At 39.8% G+C, this 21,357-nt stretch overlaps 1 protein-coding gene across 7 annotated transcripts in view; it reads left to right on the forward strand.

The window, feature by feature from the left end:
• The window catches only part of VTI1A (vesicle transport through interaction with t-SNAREs 1A), a 374,621-nt gene that overhangs the window by 249,858 nt on the left and 103,406 nt on the right, over positions 1 to 21,357 (forward strand). Inside the window, exon 9 of one of the 7 annotated variants that reach the window (XM_032281114.1) lies at positions 7,474 to 8,717. The exons of the other annotated variants lie outside the window; for them this stretch is intronic. Within the exon in view, the coding sequence (XP_032137005.1) occupies positions 7,474 to 7,564 (91 nt within the window). The 3' untranslated portion in view covers positions 7,565 to 8,717. Of the gene's footprint in view, positions 1 to 7,473; positions 8,718 to 21,357 lie in introns of those variants that run through there. 7 annotated transcript variants of the gene reach the window in all.

The raw sequence follows: 21,357 nt of genomic DNA on the forward strand, positions 1-21,357 counted from the left end.
AATGTTAAAAGTAATCATCTGCGTGCTGCCTAAAATCTGCTCTCGTTTCTCCAGTGGTCTGCACACATCACAGTGGGAACCACTGCTGTGCTGTCCTTGTCAGGTTTCTTGCCCATCTCCCCACCAGACAGTGAGTCCCTGGAGGGCAGGGACAGGCTTTCATCTCTGCCTCACCATGTCAGTAAATCTGGTGCCTGGTGCATAATATGCATTCGATAAATGTTTGATGAATGAATGTCTCTCTCACGAGCGCAAGTGAAATACCATAGCAAACACAAATATCTGCTATTTTCTTTCACTTTGATTCCCAACCTCTGATAAACTCTTAAGCACTCAAACATGGAATTAAAACATAAGTACCAAACATGTGAAGTGCATTTATTTTTCTGCATCTTAAAACTTTTTTTAATGTAACTGTTATTTATTTAATTCCCAAGTATTAAGGGGAAAGAAGTTAAATGATTTAAAATTACAAATAATTCTTTAAAAATATCTTACCACGGTGGCTCATGCCTGTCATTCCAACACTTTGGGAGGCTGAGGCAGACAGATTGCCTGAGGTCAGGAGTTCAAAACCAGCCTGGCCAACATAGTGAAACCCCATCTCTACTAAAAATTCAAAAATTAGCTGGATGTGGTGGCATGCGCCTATAATGCAAGCTACTTGGGAGGCTGAAGCAGAAGAATCTCTTGAACCCAGGAAGCAGAGGCTGCAGTGAGCTGAGATTGCACCATTGCACTCTAGCCTGGGCAACAAGAGCAAAACTTTGTCTAAAAATAAATAAATAAGTAAATAAAAATAAAAATAACTTACCTGACATAAGTCTAAAGGCACCTTCACCATGTAAAATGTAAAGATCTTGAAGAACTCTAAATTCCAAGCTGAAAATGGTGATTGAATGAAAGTAGTGGTCAAATTATTGTCTCAGTTTCCCAAAGGAAGCACAAAAAGTAAGTTAAAAGGCCCTGGTTGTTCTTCCTGAGTGCTGACTGACCCAAGATGAACATGCACTTGGAGAAATCAAAGACACTTCTGGCCCAAGAGCCTGGACATTCAGAGGCCCTACTGGGATAGCTGTGCCTTCAGTCTTTGTCCCATTGTGGAATGAGGCATTCCTGATCCCAAACTTAAAATATTTTATCTCTTTTAATCTGTACTGCACTCCCATCTCCATCTCTACCCCAAAAGTCTTAAAGCTCCTTGAGGACAAGGGACTGAAGCTTATTTTGCTTCACACCCACTGTGCCTTGCTAGCTCCTGGAACAGAACGGACACTCAGGAAGTATTTGGATGGATGGATGGATGGATGGATGGATGGATGGATGGATGGATGGATGGATTAATTAGTGAATAAAAGAACAGATGAGCTATGACCTTGATTTACATAAAGCTTGCTGACTTACATTCCTGCATTTTAGTAACGATCTGTAAGGAAACACATTTAGGAGAAAACACTAATGTCTGGAAGCATGCCTATGAATGGTAGAGTTAGTCTCTTTATTTGGGGTGGCTTTTTACTTCCAACCTCCTTTAAACAAAGTTTGATGATTCCATCTCAAAAAGAAAAAATCTTATTCAATCTGAGTTGGTCTCAGAAAGCAAATGTTCCAGCCTGGCACAGTGGCTCAAACCTGTAATCCCAGCACTTTGGGAGGCGGAAGTGAACAGATCACCTGAGGTCAGGAGTTTTAGACCAGCCTGGCCAACATAGTGAAGCCCCGTCTCTACTAAAAATACAAAAATTAGCCAGGCGTGGTGGTGGGCGCCTGTAATCCCACTACACAGGAGCCTGAAGCCGGAGAATCCCTTGAACCCTGGGGACAGAGGTTGCAGTGAGCTGAGATCACGCCACTTCACTCCAGCCTGGGCGACAGAGTGAGACTCTGAGATAGATAGATAGATAGATAGATAGATAGATAGATAGATAGATAGATGATAGCAAATGTTCCAAAGTAAAGCAGTTGACTAAAAGGTATAAATTCATCTTCCATTTGTTGGATGCCCTTTAAATTATGTGGGAAATGGAACACATGAAATTGTTTTGAGCTTTGGCTTTCTATTGATTTCTAAAAATGAAAAGTTCAAATTTAGAGAAATATTTATCTTACCATAGTACCTACCTTGAACTTCGCTGCATAGTATTTACTGTTTTTATTTCTGATTGAAGCATTTGCATTTAATTACTTAAAGCATTTAAAAAGTTTAATATTTCTAATTTGAGGGTTGATTAATTCTACAAGCATTAGTAAGAAACATTGGGTATAAGGAAAAGGGCATATGTATTTACATAAATAAAAGGCATCTAATTAAGCCTTTAAATGACTTTTTTTAAAAAAAGTATAAGGTATAAAAGATAAAAAGTGGGCCGGGCGCGGTGGCTCAAGCCTGTAATCCCAGCACTTTGGGAGGCCGAGGCGGGTGGATCACGAGGTCAAGAGATCGAGACCATCCTGGTCAACATGGTGAAACCCCGTCTCTACTAAAAATACAAAAAATTAGCTGGGCATGGTGGTGCGTGCCTGTAATCCCAGCTACTCAGGAGGCTAAGGCAGGAGAATTGCCTGAACCCAGGAGACAGAGGTTGCGGTGAGCCGAGATGGCGCCATTGCACTCCAGCCTGGGTAACATGAGTGAAACTCCATCTCAAAAAAAAAAAAAAAGATAAAAAGTGGCTTGGCTTATTTGCATTGATTTTGAGTTTTCCCATAATTGCTGAGGTTATGATGTTCATAAAAAGAGAAGGAGTGCCAACTTCAGGAGTCAGTTACTCAGTATCAGTCTGGGACATTGTGACCATTCTCTAGCTTACTTTAAATACACATATTCGCTCTTGCAAATATGTCACCAGTTGATTATGGATAGCCCTCTCTGGCGGGCTCATTCCAGGAAAGGCACAGAGCACAAGGCAGTGGAAACGCACGTTGTAGATGCCTTGCCTGCTTAGTGGACAAGCACTGCCCTTGGCTTGCCCTCACCCAAACAGCCCTGGAGTGGACATACCCAGGGTTGCAAAATCAAGAAAACTTACACCTTCACGAGCCTTTTTACTCCACACGTGACCCATCCACCAAGGTTTATGACAAAAAGCAGAGGAGGTTTAAATTGTTTCTAATCATTTTTCCTATCCTCTGAAGAGTTTGATGAAACGTGTAAGTTGTTATGTAAGATTTGCTAAGCCCTTATTACCGTACAGAACATTGTACAAAGTGCTCTAGGGAGAAATTTTTTTACAGAAAGACCTTTCCTTTACAATGCTTCCAATGCATTTTGTTTACTGAGTATGCCAGGTCTACAGAAAAATATAATTAGGGAGTATGATTATATATATATATATAATACAGTTTACATATAAGTTTATCTCAAGGTCTCTATCTCCATCAGAGCTACTTATTCTATTTTCTATAAAGTGGAATGTGTTTGCATGCCTGTTTGGCTTAAGACTAGGGGCCTTCAGTGAAATTGACCTGACCAACAATTCTGACTCGCTCTGAGGACTCGGAAAGCACACTCTCTTCTCTATAGTTTTTCTCCTAACCAGTGAAATTCACGCTATGTTTTATCATTTTTGTAGCATAAGTCTTAATTCCTGAGCCTAGTCTGCATGCATTTCAAGACCAACCTAAGTGAAATTGTTTCAGATTTCAGGATGTGTTTAGTATTGATGGAAAATAGATTGTCTATATTCTATATTCATTTTTGCACTGTTACAACTAAAATATTGTAATATTGAGGAAACATGGGATTTCTGAAATGAATTCACTTATCGGGCTATTTGTTTTGGTCAAAATAAAACCATTAAACATAAACTAAGAAAACCTATGAGCAACTTTCCTCTATTATTTCCTTGGTCGGATTCTGTTTTCTTTGTTTTCTTAATTTGGGCTGAGTCTTCGAGAAGAAAAAATAATAATCACCACTTTTTCAGCTTGCACTCTGGAATTTGTTTAGCAAAGAATCAGGTCACAGCAGCCAGAAACCACACTTTTTCTGCTGAGGAATTGTATTTCCTTGAGTATGTACTGAACTGCGTGAACAAATCATTAAGTGGCACAAGTGAACAGGCAAAGAGAAGTATTCAAAAATTCTATGACCGCTGCTACAAGGGTGGCTGGCAGAAGACACTAGCTTTAATTGTGTATTTCCCTCTTGCCAGTTTTTATTCAATAAAGCATTCCGTGATCTTGAAGCAAAAGGTGATTGGGAAGGCAATATTTTTATTCTAATGATATGTCAGTTTTTCTTTATTCAGAATAATCAGAAATATTTTTTAGGCATAGTCAAGTACTACTTGGACATAAATTATTCCATTAAGCAGGAAAAGCCATATTAATTAGTACTGTGTGAGAAGTGGAATTGGAACACAAACTTGCAGATTTTTTGCTTTTCTTCTGTTCTTGTGTTGTTTTTGTTTTGTTTTTTGAGACAGAGTCTTGCTCTGTTGCCCAGGCTAGAGTGCAATGGCGCCGTCTTGGCTCACTGCAACCTCCACCTCCCAGGTTCAAGTGATTCTGGGACTACAGGTGCGTGCCACCACACCCAGCTAATTCTGTTCTTGGTATTTTTTAAAAACATATGTAATTATATCCGTTACCAGTGGAGAAATGAATGCGCTTAAATAGCTTTACTGGTTTATTTTGTTGATAACTTTGTTCCATAACAGGAAAATAAAATAGAAAACAGCTGTGTGAAATTTTCTTTGTATTAGCATTTGTGTGTGTGTGTGTGTGTGTGTGTGTGTGTGTGTGTGTGTGTGTGTATTCTTTTCTTCAATCTGTAGAAAGGCATTAATAGCACATTCTGGGCTTTGTCTACTTTTATTCTTTTTTAAGTGACATCCGGGGTTGTGTATTTATGTTTTAAACTAAGCAAATCTATTTGTTTTGGAGTGGATGCCTACAGCAGCAATGTAGATTCATAATGTAACATAAGCTAAAATATTCAGCAAATAGTGTCAAATATACCTTAAAGCCAGTCTCTATCACATGTTACTATCAATAAGAACTGTAGAAATCCCTGTTCTTAGTGCAGTGGTATGTATATTTTAAAACTGAAAACAAAAAGCTGAATCCTAGCCGTGGGAAAGGAACCCTGAGTCTTTGGGCTTTGCGGCTTTTCAGACCTTGAGATTTGTGTAATATGTCACTACATCTTCCAAACTCTGCAGATTGTCTGTCTGTGTATTCAGTGTGGTTTGCCCCTAGTTTCTGACTGTTGCCTGCCTACATACAGAGTGTACCCCAGTTTTTGCTTACACTAGCAGAAGAGCACTCTGTTTATTGAAAACTATAGACATAAATCCTTAGTGATGAAACCAAGACAGGAAAAAAGAATTCTAGCTTCAATTTTTTTAAGTTTAATAATTTATTGTGTTAAGTTAGGACAACACAGAGCTATTGCTTAGCAACACTGGATTAGGGGGAAAATAATTTAAGCTCCCAAATGAGAAACACTTGTAATCGAATATGCTCTAACACTTGCTTTACCACATGGCTTAACACCCTTCTCCTCACACATGGTTAAACACGTGTTTGAACTGATGTTTTAACACCCGTCTCACACATCTTTACGCTCTTTGTTCACATATGCTGAAACACATGCTTTGACACCCTTTGTGCACTCATTGTTGAACACAGGCAGAGTATTGTCTAGTGTCTGGCTTTCCAGAGGTTCATTGGTAAGTAGCATTCCTTCTAAGATTGGTGCCTAATAAAGTCACAGCTCCTTCTGCTAGATGATGTCCACACTTGTGTTCCTTCAGTCCACCGGAGAAGAAAATCCTCACGGAGATGACCACAGCTGTGGTCCTCTGTGGCTACCACACCCCTGATTAGTGGCCTGTTCAAGTGTTCCAGCAGATGGGTGTGTCGTGTCACAAAGCATTGTCTTCCACCCCGGCCAATCCACTTGTATTTTCCCAAACTGCCAAGCTCTAAAGTCTTAACTCATGACAAGATGTAGAGTTGAAATGATTTCCTATTCTCTTTCATCTTACTTGGTAATTTCAGCCTAGATGGCAGGCAGTTACCATCACTATAGGCAAAGTCACTATCTCCTCCTCACTCTTCCTAGACCTGTCATTGGTGGTGTCTTAGTTCAGACTGCTACAACAGAATTCCATAGACTGGGTGGCTTAAACATGGCACATTTGTTTCTCACAGTTCTGGTGGTTGGGAAATCCAAGGTCAAGGTGCTGGCAGATCTGCTGTCTTGGGAGGACCCACTTCCTGGTTTGTAGATGGTTGTTCTCATTGTATGCTCACATGGAGGAGAGCTGAGAAAAATAGTAGTTCTTAATTCAAGTCAGAATAAAATGGTGACATTAGCCTAAATTTAAACAGTGGTTTATAGTTTATAAAATGTGTTTTATCCATCTTTTTGGATCTCCGTCAAAAACTGGGAGGTAAAACATTATCCCCATCTTACAGGTAGACATGCTAAGACCCAGGAATCCTAAGAACTCTGCCAAAAATTGCATAGCTAGTAGGTAGTGAGATTGGATGCTACTGGTCCCTTGATATTTAAGTCACTATTTCCCTATGTCACAAGGTTAAGTACTATAAGATGTACAAGAAAGTCCAGAAACAGCCCTTGCCAACAAAGAGCTCATAGAAAAGGAAAAGATACCTACAAATGAAAAATAACTCCCATCTATTGAGTACTATGAACTAGTCCTCTACTAGGCACTTTGTAATGAATCATCTTTCTTGATCTTCACAGCAACCCATTTGACAGGTGAGGAAACTAAGGCCTAAAATGCATGATAAATGTACTGAGTCAAATAACTAATAAAGTAGCAGAGCTAGAATTTGAATGCAAGCCTGATTCTGAATGAAACCCATACCTTTGGCCATTACTCATATTGGCTTCTAACCAACAATAATAAATGAGTTCATACACAAACTGTAGTGATTATATAAGTCAAGTTTGGATGAAGTATATTCTTCCCCTCATCATTCCTGGCAATAGTACTTTATGATTGATTTTTAAAAAATGTTTAACATTATAAAGTGGATACACATAACAAGAAGTAAAAGTTACAGATATTATATGAAAGAATTTGTAAATTAAGTCCAAATTTAGTCTGTTCCACCACTTTGGTTAAATGCAAGGTCATAAAATGTGCTACACTGGTTACATCTTCATGGAAATTTGATTTTACTGGTAGCTTGTGCTCACGATGATCAGAAGAGAAGCATCATTTCTATTCTGTGGGTTTTAGGTTGCAAAGAGTGTTAATGGATGCTAAATTAAATTATTTGAAAATAAATTGTATCTCACTGACTAGACCCTAAAGGGTCATTATTGAGCAAACTGTGTAATGAATGATACCCTTGAGTTTGGTGAGTCTCACTGGCATTTTTCATAATTGTATGTTAATAACTCCAGCTATTTTTGTAGCTGGCTTTAAAGATAATTTAAAGGTGACTGAAAACCTTGAACTAACTTTCCATGTTAAATTGGTTTGGACCTAGATGCAGAAACCAACAACTAGACCATTTAAACACAGAACAAAATCAGCCAGGAATAGCAACACTTGGATGCCTGACTTGTGAATGTGAGTAGGAATTAGTGATTACTTCGAATGGCTGGAAGATCCCAGAGGGACATTTTGGGGGCTCTTCATTCTGTTTTGTCCTCGAAACAGAATTGCTCATACAAATATCTGGCAGCATCCAAACACAGGTGCAGATTTGGAATGTATAAAGCCTCATGTTGGTTTCTTTGTATTTTAACTGAATTTCACTATGTTGAGGCTCAAGATCAAATGATTATATTTTAATGTAGTATTTGCCAAATTTCCAAACCTCTAAGCACAAAATCCTCAGCCTTCATTTCTTCGTTTGCCTGGAAATCTAGGTAGCACTGAGCCAAAAGCAGGAGTTATGAAGTGAGATTATACTTGATTAGGAACAAAAAAAATCCTACATTCAGAAATGCAGATGTGCACAGCAGTCCTCGGGGAATGTTGGTATTTGATCTCTAAGTCTTAAAGGTTCATGTTCCCAAGGTTAAGAAATGCAGAGAGCCAACTTTTATTAGTAACTAATGCCGAAATTACTCTGGAGATTCTAGAAGTATTACATTACAAATCACTCAGCTTTAAAAACCCTACATCTAGTGAGTTACAAATGTCACTGCATGAGAGAAAGGGGCAGTAAGTGAAGGGCGTCATTCATAAACTTAATTTCTACTCTTGCAGCATGATCATGAGTATACTGTGTGAGAGTTTTCATTTTAGTGAGACAGAAAAAAGGAGCATATGAAGTCCATGAGTCAGGACCCCAACTGAAAGAACCAGGAAGCAAAGGCCTCCTTGTGTAGATGGACTTTGGGTAGAGTTGTGGGGTGCAGCAAGCCAACCTGGGCTGCAGTATCTTCCTCCTTTTCTAATATTATCTAACTTCGTGACGTGGGCCGAGTTGCTTATTTATTGAGCAAGCCTTCCATTTTGGTGAAAACTAAAGCCTGGGTATTCATAAAATAATATCCTACAACAAGCATGGCACCTATAGCCATCTGTGAAAAAGATACAGATAGCAGACATTTCACTTCAAGGGGAGAACCTTAATAGCACCAAATTCATTATTAAAACCAGGATTAGTTGAAAGCATTACTATGTCACATAGTGCCCTGGTTTTTTTGTTTGTTTGTTTGTTTGTTTGTTTGTTTGTTTGTTTTCAGACAGAATCTCAATCTGTTGCCCAGGCTGGAGCGCAGTGGCATGATCTCAGCTCACTGCAATCTCCACCTCCCAGGTTCAAGCAATTCTTGTGCCTTAGCCCCCCAAGTAGCTGGGATTACAGATGTGTGCCACCACGCCCAGCTAATTTATTTTTTATTTTCTTGAGTAGAGTCTCACTCTGTCACCCAGCTTGGATTGCAATGGTGTGATCTGGGCTCACTGCAGTCCCTGCCTATGGGCTCAACTGATTCTCATGCCTCAGTCTCCAGAGTAGCTGAGATTACGGGTGCATGCCACCATGCCCAGTTCATTTTTGTATTTTTGTTAGAGATTGGGTTTTACCATGTTGGCCAGGCTGGTCTTGAACTCCTAGGCTCAAGGGATCTACCCACCTTGGCCTCGCAAAGTGCTGGGATTACAGGCATGACCCACTGCACCTAGCTATGCCCTATTTTTTAACCTTAATAAATTATATTACTTTAGTAGGTACCTGGGTACTCTCTGGTATTAACTAATTGGGCCTCCTTTTTCAGCTAGACCCTTCTTATTTTAAACTCAGTAGTGATCTGATTTTTTAAATCGGTGACAACTTTAATTCCAACAACAAAGAAAAGGTGGATAAATCTGCCTTGATTACAGCAATAAGCTATTAAAGGCAAAATTATATCTTTTACACTTTTCACCAATAATGTCTACTACTGGATATGTTTATTTTCATTGTGAGGTTGACTTGCCCTTGATATGCGTTGATAAGTGTTTTCTTTATAAATGAAATCTATTTAAGTCATTACACTTTGGGAAGAGTTTTTAAACTGATCAGAATACATGATCTTAAAAATGTTGCTAAAATTTGGAATATGATCCATAATATATATAATTAATGTACAGTATATGATTGTAAATGTGTATTTTAAGTCAACAATATATAAGCAAAATATAGGAAAATGAAACATTACATATATATTATTTATATCACATTAATAAATTCATATGCAGGTTGTAGCATCTGAACAATCGCTACTTCACTCATCCTCAGTGATGCTATTTTTCAGATCTTAGATTTTGATAGATGTGCTGTGGAGTGTAGGAATAATCATTATTTAGGTAGCTAAAAAATAGCTTGCCAAAACTAATAATGAAAGTTATTCAAGATGTTCTGTCAAAATCCATTCCAATTAGTGTTGAGGTCTTGAAGGCCAGGCTTAGCTTTTTATTAATATGTTAGGTTTATTAATGTATTTTTTGATATATGCATAGTGTGGACTGTCTAATACATCTCACAATATTGCATAATTATGGTACTTTTAATTTGTTATATACCAGTCTTTTCTTCGGTCTTATTTAAAATTCAGAATTAACTTCATAGCTTCATAACTAATAACTCATTAGGAAGCTGTGCCATGTACTTGAGGTTACCTCTAAGGCAATTCATATTTAACAGTAAACCAGAGAAATTCTTGGCTACTTGACTGTCATTGACCAGTTTAAATATTTAAAGTCTTTGTCTGACCCTTTGTCTAACCAATTACAGAAAATGAAACAAAGGTTGTGTACAAAATGGGAGAAAGAGAAGTCCTTTCAAATAGTCTTTCCTAAATGAAGAAAACTGGTTGTGCCGTGAGTAACCAAATTCTTAGGTAATAATTACATATATGACCCCACAGGGACAATATGTTATTTTTAAAATAAAGGGCCTATTTTTCTTTTTCTTTTTGCTTGCTGCTTTTCACCAAGACATAGGCATTTTAGCATGTCATTCTATAGTGGTCAAATTCAGATTATTCGTTAATCATAGTAATAATTTTACATTCTTATCTTTTCAATTGTATCTTAAAAGATAGCTTTTGACTTGTTTTTGTCTTCTCCAAATGATGAGAAATTGAGACTATTTTTAATGCCTTGCTTTACTCAGATAAGTGAACATGGCTAGAAATTACAGTGGTTCAACCACTTGTTTATTGTAGGTACATTATTTAGATCTTGTCACACTCTCTAATCTGTAGTTGAATGATGTTAAAATTGTATCAGCATAATGCCATGGCTATATGATGCTAGGTTCAGTAGGGATACAGAGATGGTGGTGTTATGAATACCTCTTATGAGATAATTAGGTTCTATTTTATTTTATTTTTAATTTATTTATTTTTCAGAGGCAGGGTCTCGCACTGTCGACCCAGGCTGGGTGCAGTGGCATAATCATAGCTCACTGCAACCTTCCATTCCTGAGCTCAAACCATCCTCCCACCTCAGCCTCCCAAGTAGGTAGAAGTATAGGACTACAGGTACGTGCCACCTTGCCTGGCTAATTTTTAAAGTTTTTTTTTTTTTTTTTTAGAGAGACAGGATTTTGCTATGTTGCCCAGGCTCGTCTGAACTCCTGTCCTCAAGCAATCCTCCTGCCTCAGCCTCTCAAAATACCTGATTACAGTCATAAGTCACTGTGCCCAGCCCCTCTGTTTTACAATTTGAATTGGTCAGGTTCTTAGATCCAGAGGGATAGAATCAGTAGCTAATTTAAGCAGAAAGAGATTCACTAGAATAGCTTACAGACTCTTTGGGAAGGCCAGTGAAGCTCTTTTAGGTGCTACACAGCCATAAATTTCAGCAACGGAAGAGGCCAGTCAGACTGTTCTGGGAGGTCTCACTGCCTCACTGTTATCCCACAGGGCATCCATGATACTAGTGTCTATACTGACTCCATTATTACTGCCAGAGCTGTCCCAGAAGAACCAAAGGCCAGCCCCTCGTCTCCCTCTACCCATACCCCTTCAAACACACATTTATGGGAAGTGCACCCATCTCTTTCCTTGTGGCTGCCTCACACTGCTCATATCCACTTTCCAAGTTTTACCCAGCCTCCGCCAGAACCTTGGTCACATCCAGAACCTGGTAGCAAGAGACTTTTGGAAATGTCCTTCTTAGCTTTCTAGGCTTGCTGTCAAAGAAAGCTGCAAACAAGAATCAGAATCTGTGTGGAGTGAGTCAAATGCACACTATCCCCAGGAATGCATAAAGGAGGGATTCTCAAATTGTATTCCAAGGAACCTTAGCATTTTGCACACCCACCTGAAGGTTACCAAAGAGGAAGAAAAGGTGAAAAAAGCAAGACTTCATCCAGAGCAGCTAGTTCCATGTTAATTTGGTCATCTATTGGGCACATCTATAATCATCATTTGAAAACAAAATTTTTTCTTTTGTTGTTGTTGTGTTTGTTGTTTTAAGTTTCAAAACCACTGCTAATCTGCAGTTTACTTTCATCACCCTTCTATTCACTACTTTTTGTGTTAGGTGGACTGTCACAAATGTAGCCCAGGATTCCTTTCCATAGCAAACCTTTCAATAGAACACCATCATTTTCTTTGCCAAAACTTGAAAATGACTACAAATCATGTGTCTCTCTCACGTCCTCAGAGAAAGTGCCGCTAACAGCCCCATTCATTTTAGGGTTTTTAATGTGAAGTCACCACCTCCCGAGAACATGTCTTTTAGTTGTTTCAAAGCCTTTCCAACATCTTCTCAGAAAACCTCAGCAGTGGAGGGCAACCCAGTCATCATAGCCGTAGGAATAAAGGGAGTGGACACGTTTAATTACTCTTCAGCTACTTTATTTCATTTGACTTCAAAAACAGAATTAGCAGTAGCAGAAGATGGTGGTTGCATGGGGTTAAGTTAATCAATGTGTGCTAATTAAATAACTGTTGTGCCTATGCCATTAATGCCTGTTTCAGATGGTAGAGAGCTCTTAGTCTTACCTACTTCGGTCTCTGTACTCTCAATATGTTGCCACACAGACTAGATTAAAGGGATATAATCTCTAAATTAAGTGGGAAAGAGACAGAGCTATTACCTGCATGCATATTGGTCCTTGTAAAAAGATTGTAGTCGGCAGCTTTTCTCTTACTGTCTCTAGAGCATCTCCTTCCATAGCACATGTGGCCTTCCGCACTCTGAACCCTAACGGCTTTCGACTTACATGCACTCAAGAAGCCTGCACTTCTGCTACCAATCCGCTACTTCTTTGTCTTTCATGTGTTTTCAGGATGCCCTGACCTCACCCCTCCCTGTCATGCAACATCAAAACACAGACCTGCTTTGTCACCCCAGAAACAGACCAGCAGCCCAACAATTCTTTAAAGCAGCAGCAGCTTTTTCATGCACTCAACATGTTTATCATGTTGCTCCCAGTTGCTTAAATCACCTTCAGAGTATTTCATTTTTGGTTTTTTTTAACAGAAAAAAGGTAGTGAGTTTGAACTCCTTGTAATTTTAACCAATAAAACCTAAATGTTTAAAAACTATTACTTTCATATTTATTATTGAATATTTTGAAAATTCAGAAAGAAGTAAAGAAAAAAACCAAAACTCCCCTTAAGCCTTATCCTCCATTGAACCCTTGGGGTTTTATTGGGGGTGGGGTTGTTTTTGTTTTCTTGAAACAGGGACTCATTTTGTCACCTAGGTTGGAGTGCCAGAGTACACTGGCCTGATCATGGTTCATTGCAGCCTCAGCCACCCCGGGATCAGGTGATCCTCCCATCTCAGCCTCCCGCATAGCTGAGATGGCAGGCATGCACCACCACGCCAGGCTAATTTTTATATTTTTTTATAGAGATGGGGTTTTGCCGTGTTTCCCAGGCTGTTCTTGGACTGCTGGGCTGAAAGCATCCACCCGCCTTGGCCTCCCAAAGTGTTGGGATTCCAGGCATAAGCCACTTTGCCCAGCTATTGAACTATTGTTAACAACTTTGTACATATTTCCCCCCTTTTATGCATATTTTACGTACAAATAATTGAATGTTTTATTGGCATTTATGTTTTCAAAACCTGTCTGTGATTTGCTGTCACTTTGAATAAAAATTTTAAAGTTATTGTCCTAAATTTGAAGATGATGTATTTTAACATAAAGAATATTAGAATCTGCCAGAATTATTTATTTGAGATTGACTATAAGCTATAAAAGTCTGTTTGGTTCATGTAATCGCCTTTTCATTTTTTTTTTTTTTTTTTTTTGCTACCCTCAGCTGTAAAACATCAAACCAAAATTAGCAGCTGCAGTCCTGGTTGCACTTTATTAAACATCTAGCCAATTTTTTCACCCCTGTTCCTTGTGAAGTTTATTTAGGTAAAAGGTTGATAACATTCTCTACCAGCAGAGAAAGGTTTTTCTTTCTTTTCTGTTAGACGGTTCTATTCTGATAACATTGAAGAAGTTAAACACCAGAACTCATTTCTTCCCATAGTATCAGTGCCCTCGCACTGTGCCAGCCAGGTGTATAAAGTATGTAATTTCACATGCAAAATAGAGTAATTATGTGGTATGTATATAAGCATGTGTATTACTAGAGGTTTGTTGAAATACAAAATAATTCTGAAATGTTTGCATTTTGGAAAAGACTGGGCCTCCACCAGGCACTAGTGTGCAATATTCATTGTTTATACATGGGCATATTTATATAAACGGGGTTACACGTCTGTGTAAACAAGTTACATTGATTACAAGAGCTAATATAAGCTCAGGAATATTTGTATTAATACTTCAATTTTTTCGAGTAAGGTCCTATGTATTTCTTACATAGAAGACTGTTTCCTAAAAGTGGTAAAAATGAAAATACTCATCTCTAATGATTTATACTGTGCCAACTACATCTTTGACAAGATTCTTTTAGTTATTCTTCTTATTAGAGATATTTGTAAAGGAACATGTTAGCATTAAGCAGTATCTTTGACAGAAGCAAGTCACCAGCTATTCTAAATAAGAACTGAAGAAATTTTGGATGGCATGGAATATTTCAAATATTTCACCATTCAGCAGTCTCGCTCAAGATGGCCAAATACACCAATAAATGCCGCTTGTATTTATTTATTTATTTAGATGGAGTCTTGCTCTTGTCACCCAGGCTAGTGTACAATGGGGCGATCTTGGCTCACTGCAACTTCCACCTCCCAGGTTCAAGCAATTCTCCTGCCTTGGCCTCCTGAGTAGCTGGGATTACAGACACGTGCCACCATGCCCAGTTATTTTTTTTATGTTTAGTAGAGACAGGTTTCACGATGCTGGCCAGGCTGGTCTCAAACTCTTGACCTCGTGATCCGCCTACCTCAGCCTCCCAAAGTGCTGGGATTACAGGCTTGAGCCACTCGTATTTCTATAAAAATGGAATTATGTTGTACATGCATCCATTTTTTGTAGACTTTCCCACTTAGCCATTTGATGCAAACGTTTCCCCTTGACAGTAAATAGTCTCCTAAAAAGATCTTTAATAGTTACACCGTCTGTCTCCTAAGGGCGCAAAGAGCCGTTCTTGGTTTCTGGGTGGAAATCCGTAGCTGGCGTGTTTATACCATCCCCGCAGTTGCCAGTAGTTTCCAAATCCATGGGCTTGCTGGCCCTCTAGTGTCTATTGTCAGTTTTCTTAGGGATTTTCCTGGGAGGGGCATATGTCCCCTTCCTCACCTCCATCTCTTCCTGATTAGACCTCCTTCTGCCAGCATATGTTCTCCTTCGTCTCGCTCGCCATCCTCCTCTTTAAATTCCTGATTAGTCTCTGCCTTCATTTCACTTTAGTCACTATTTCTCCCCCAGACATTGGTTCTCTTTTTTTGTGTCCCTTCTTTAAGAGTGTCTGGTTGCTTTGCTGACAGACACCTCAGAAAAGGGACAGAAAGTTGGAGCCCTGTATTTTCACAGATAAAGAGTACACAGTGAGGATTTTTGACCCCTAGTTCCCTAAGAGTGTCTGTCTTCAGACAGAACTGCCCCCCTGGTGCTGTGGGCAGGCCTGGGCCTCTGCTGACCCTCTCAGCCCTCTCTGCAGTGCACTCTACCTCCCTTCCCAGCCACCCTCCCCTCGCTTGACCTGCACCCCCGCCAGCTGGGACTGCTCCCTACCTGCCAGACTTGCCTCTTGCTCTTTTCTTGATTGTGCCATTCCTCCTGCCTGGACATTTACCTTCTCCTGTTCCCCATTAAAATCCTGCCCATCTTTCAGTTCCATGTCTTCATGCTACATGCTCAAAGAAAGCAGAGATCACATTTTTCGGATCTTTCCACCAAGAGGAACTCTATTTGTTTTTGTTTGTTTTGAGACAGAGTCTCACTCTGTCGCCCAGGCTGGAGTGCAGTGGTGCAGTCTCAGCTCACTGCAACCTCTGCCTCCAGGGTTCAAGCAATTCTCATGCCTCAGCCTCCCAAGTATGTAGGACCACAGGTGGGTACCATCACACCTGGCTAATTCTTTGTATTTTAGTAGGGACAGCGTTTCAACCATGTTGCCCAGGCTAGTCTCGAGCTCCTGAGCTCAAGCACTCCACCTGCCTCGGCCTCCCAAAGTGCTCTGTGTTGTTTTGATTGTACTTCTCATGTTGGACAGATCTGGTATGCCTTATTTTAGCTGTTTCGGTACCTATTTCTTTCCCCTTACTATATGGTTAGCTCCTGGAGAACAAGGATTGTAGCTCTCATATTTGAATCTGAAAGCACTCAGCATAGTTGCATCCACATGGAAGGTGCTTGGTAAACATTGACCCATGAGGATTTTTAAACCTCTGATTTGAATACATTGGTTGTTCTTCAGTTAATGTCTTTTTTTTTTTTTTTGAGTTGGAGTCTCACTCTATCACCCAGTGCAGTGGCATGATCTTAGCTCACTGCAACTTCTGCCTCCTGGGTTCAAGTGATTCTCCTGCCTCAGCCTCCCGAGTAGCTGGGATTACAAACGTGTGCTGCCATGCCCAGCTAACTTTTTTATTTTTAGTAGAAACAGGGTTTTGCCATATTGGTTAGGCTGATCTTGAACTTCTAATCTCAAGTGGTCCGCCCACCTTGGCCTCCCAAAGTGCTTGTATTACAGTGTGAGCCACCATGCCTATCCCAGTTAATGTCTCTAAATTTTATTCACTTAGCGCTACTGCAGAATAATTATATAAATTGTGCTTGGTTTATATAAAAGCATGGAATGACCTAACTTGGTTATGTTTTTTAAGCAATGTCCAAAGAGAGGCCACTTCCTAGTTGGGGTTTGCTCTGAGCTCATGCTTTGCCTAATTTTTTCCCAGATCAGTAGCATAACTTACCTAGTAGAGTCTTGAGTTATCTGCCTTAGCTCTGAAGAGTCTTCCTCAGCCTTGTTAGTCAGTCTGCATTGTTCGTGTTTGTGTGTGTGTGTGTGTGTGTGTGTATGTGTGTGTGCATGAGAACCTTCACTTTTAGAATAATATTACATTGCAAATCAAATTCTGCCTCAAAAGAGCTATTCTTCCACAATTTTCTGCATTTCTGTACGGGTTACAAAATGTCACAATTCAGTAGGGCCAATTATTAGATTTTCATTTAATGGGCAGTTTTAATGTTCTCAGAGAATCTGAATAGTAATAGCATTTTAAACTACTGCCTTCCATTTAAAGACTCACAACCAGTTCTTCTCTCTTTGAGCACACCTAGTTATATTTTTGGGTATCATTTAAATTCAGGCTCCCAATCTGTAGAAAAAAAAAATCAATGAGTTAATGAATAGCTTCATTTTGAAAACTTTTAAAATATCTTATCCTAATTATAAGGCCTATCTAGTCACATTAATTTGGTGAAATCCCAAATCATCAGATTGTGCAGAATAGCCCTTGCTGAAGAGCAATTTAGAGCATTTTCAGTTTAACAAATGTCCTGTTTTTAGGACCAGATCATGGCTTTGCTTACTCCGAGAAAAACTTTCTACTGTTAAGGTTTAGGGGCCATGTCAGGGTAGGTCAAACTTCATGTTTTTTATTCATAGTTGTGTTTGTTTAGTGTGTTTTATTTAGCCTATTAAATGAAAAGCATTTCTACTACTAATAATCACCCCTGACATTTGTATAGCAAATTCTTATTGGTAAATCACTCCCACATGCACTGTGCCCAGGTCTGGTGAGCTTCAGGCCATACTCACTGGCCGCACAATGAGTAATTGGTAAAGTCAGCCCTGGAATCAGAGCTGGCCAAGTTCAAGATCAGTGACTTTCCACACACGGTTGGTGTTTGTTCATGTAAGTCAACCACCCTGAATCTTGTGGGGAACAAGATGGAGGATAAGCCAACAAAGTGATTGCTTTGGAGTCATTTATTTTCTACTCTGTGGTCCATAGCTTATCGACTGTGTCCTCCGGGACAACAATGTAAAACGAACCCTGTAACCAGATCGAGGCTACGGTTTGTGAGAAACCCACAAGGCAGCCATCATCTCAGTCTTTTGCAGAGTGTGGTTCCCTGTGTGTGGTTTCTATTTTAATCTTTGGCCTGCTTTATCTTCATCTATTCTCTGTCCATCCTCCAGCTGAAGACACCTGACACATTGATAGTCTCAGGGAACTATGGCCATACCACCCTGAACACGCCCAATCTCTTCTAATATAGTCTCAGGAAAGTCAAAATCATTTATAAGCAGTGCTTGATGACTCTTCATGGCTGCCCAGTAAAAGGAGCCTCAGTACCCCTCCTACTCCTTCAATGTTTGTATGAGTGACCCAATTAGTAATAGAACCTAGTTCTCCTCATTCCTAGTCTGCTTTTCTGGTCATGACCTGTACACTGCTCCATCTTCTGCAGATATATCCTGCCTGGATGTCTTCATTCTTCTCACCCTCCCTGCCAGCCAGAAAGTTGTAGGTGTCACACTTTGCAGGGCTGGCCACAGAGTAACCTAAAATTTACTCTTGCAAATCTCTTTTTATTGGACCAGGACAGAAGGAAGTTGGAGTCCTCACATGTATTTTTAGTAAAAGCTCATGACTGTGGAGTTATGAAAAGCAAAATCTCCCTGGAAATGCTCATCTTCCTAATGATTTTTTTCTCTGCTAGGCCCACAGTAGAACTCAATAGCTCTATGTGGTCTAAATGATTTAATACAGCTAAATGAGATCAACTATCACATCACACACACACACACACACGCATGCAAGCGCGTGCGCACACATACACACACACACATATATTAAATGACAGAAGTCTAGTTAAATGTTTACTTCAGAGGGGGAGGAAAGGTAAAAGGGTAGAATACATGCAGAGGGGCAGGGGTGTGAGACTAAGAGAGGCATTTCTAAAGAAGCTTTGCTCACATGCAACACGAGCCCTGTTAAGAAACAGTGTGCATTAGGACCCACTTGCCCACCCTGATTTTCACTTGCACTTCACTTCCCACCGCCGCATTCTCCAAGCACATGAACTGATTTGCTTCTGTTGCCGATGGAGACTGGTGCAGGTTCAAGGGATTTTGATTCCATAACATCTCATTGTGCTATATGCAGATTTAATGGCTTTAGACTGTCCAGGATATGCCCTCCTGTTGCTGTTTTTAAATTTGGGGTGGCAGATATTGAAAACATGTAAAACTGAATAGACCAAAATCTGCTGCAAATGTGGGGAGGCCTCAGAATGCTGGGGACACACTCCACTGACATCCTGTCTCTCCATTCAGTTGGATCTCCAGTTCCTGGTCCAGGACCCCTGTCCTAGCTTTAGGGATTTCCTTTCTGTGTTTCTGTGGCCATCACGGCTGCCTGGAATGGTCCCCACTGCCCTTTGCATTCTAAACCCCTTAGATCTGAGATGGATCCATGGTCCGCATGAAAGACCCCTCCCTGTTTAGTTTATCTTCTCTTTCTGACCACCATGCTGCATGCACCAGCCTAGTGGAGTACTAGAATTCTTCTACAGAACTATTGGTTATTACTTAACCCTTTTAGTAATTTGGAATCCAGGGTTTTCCTTCTCAGTTTCAAAACTGAAGAAACTTGCATATGACTTCTTCACCATTATTGTCAAGATTACTGTCATCATCTTAATTGCCATTTATTTTAAAAGTACTTAAACACTAACTGCTATATAAACATTATCTCATTTAGTTTCGTTTAACTCTCAGAGCAAACCTATAAGGGAGGCATTATTATTTTCTTTTACAGATGAGGAAACTGAGGCTTATAAAATTTCAGTATTTTGCTCAAACTCACACAGCTCTGAAGTCTCAGAGCCAGGATTGCATCAGCTCCAGTCTATCAGCCTTAAGGGTATAGATCTCCTTGTCTGACACCTGACACCAGCTGGGTTCTCACCATGCAGTCGGCCTCCAAGAATATAAATAACTATACGTAGGCAAAGGAAAAAAATCTGTTTAAAATCAGACTATGTCTTTATCAATACATTTCATTTAAGTTATCAATGACATTTTCAGTTAATAACTTAGGAATCAAATTTTTAAGGAAAATTGTAAGAAACATATTTACCAGGTCCTCTTACCATAAATAGGGGGCAACTTCTGCTCTGGTCCCGAACAACTCGTGTATTTAAGCCAAGGTTGGCATAGGAAATAATTTTCTTATGGCACCTGGAGATACTACACTAGACCATAGACAAGATAGCAAAAGAGGTCTTTGGTGCTCCCCATGTATTTTGGCACCCAGCCTCTTCCTTCCACCCTTCTTCTTCCCGACATTTTGGTCACCTTTTGGCGTTCTAAGTCTCCCTGCTGTAACCCCATCCAGGCCGTTCATTCTGTCTCAGAAACGCATTCCCCATTGAAAACTCTTAGCCCTGGACAGATACTGCTGCTACTGAGAAACCAGTCTGAGGACACTACATCACACTAAGATTTCATCTTGGGGCACAACTGAGTTTTATAAGAAGAGTGGAGATGGGGACATGTGACATTATTAACTCTGAGTGCTTTGCCTCTGCTTAAAACAGTCCGCTGTTTTCCATGCTCTGTTGGATCCCAGATAAGCCCCTCATCACTTGATGCCTTTCCCCTGCTTTCTTTCTTTTCATCGCATATATCAATACCAAGAATCATATTATAAACTTGTTGGCTTATTGTCATCACCCCCTGCAGAATGGAAGCTTCATGAGAGCAGAAACTTTGCTTTCCTTGCCGCTATAGACCCAGCATCTGCAAGAGGAGTTGGCATATACTAGGGGCTTAATAAATATTAATCAAATGAAAGGATCAACCTCTTGTCATGCCTCTTCTGGGCTGGGTAGTTTTCCTTTAACTCAATTGTTTGATCCCCAAAATAACACATTTAAATAGTCATCAAACCTGTGATTTTACTGATATGGTTGCTTGGAATTAGCTGATTTTTTTTTTTCTTTAAAGGGCAAATTTAAAGTTGACATGAAGAAAACAGTTAAGTAGATACTTACTCGGATGGGTGTCCAGGCACAGGAGGATCAGGAAAATGGTGTCTGGAAAATGCTATTCGATCAAAAATCTGAAAATCCACCATTATATTAGCAAATAACATTCAAGGAAGTAAAAAATTGCCCCACATAACTCATCTTGAAATAATTATGAGCCAGCCTTTTCAGTCTTCCATGATGTGCCCTGTGTTCATGATTCTGTCAGCATTGTCACTGGCATTGCAGGTTATAAGTTATATGCATAAAATTAAAACCAAAACTTACCCAGGACATTTGAGCCCAAATATTTCCTCTTTTAAGTTGCACCCATAACTTTGAAGTCAGAGTTAAACCACAGATTTATGTTTTCTTATAGTCATTTTTTTTTTTTTTTTTTTTTGAGACGAAGTCTTGCTCCGTCGCCAGGCTGGACTGCTGTGGCACAATCTCTGCTCACTGCAACCTCCGCCTCCTGGGTTCAAGCAATTCGCCAGCCTCAGCCTCCCGAGTAGCTGGGACCACAGGCGTGTG

The sequence above is a fragment of the Sapajus apella genome, unplaced genomic scaffold, assembly GCF_009761245.1.
Source record: "Sapajus apella isolate SASKATOON/1434 unplaced genomic scaffold, GSC_monkey_1.0 scaffold13, whole genome shotgun sequence".
Taxonomy (NCBI): Eukaryota; Metazoa; Chordata; class Mammalia; order Primates; family Cebidae; genus Sapajus; species Sapajus apella.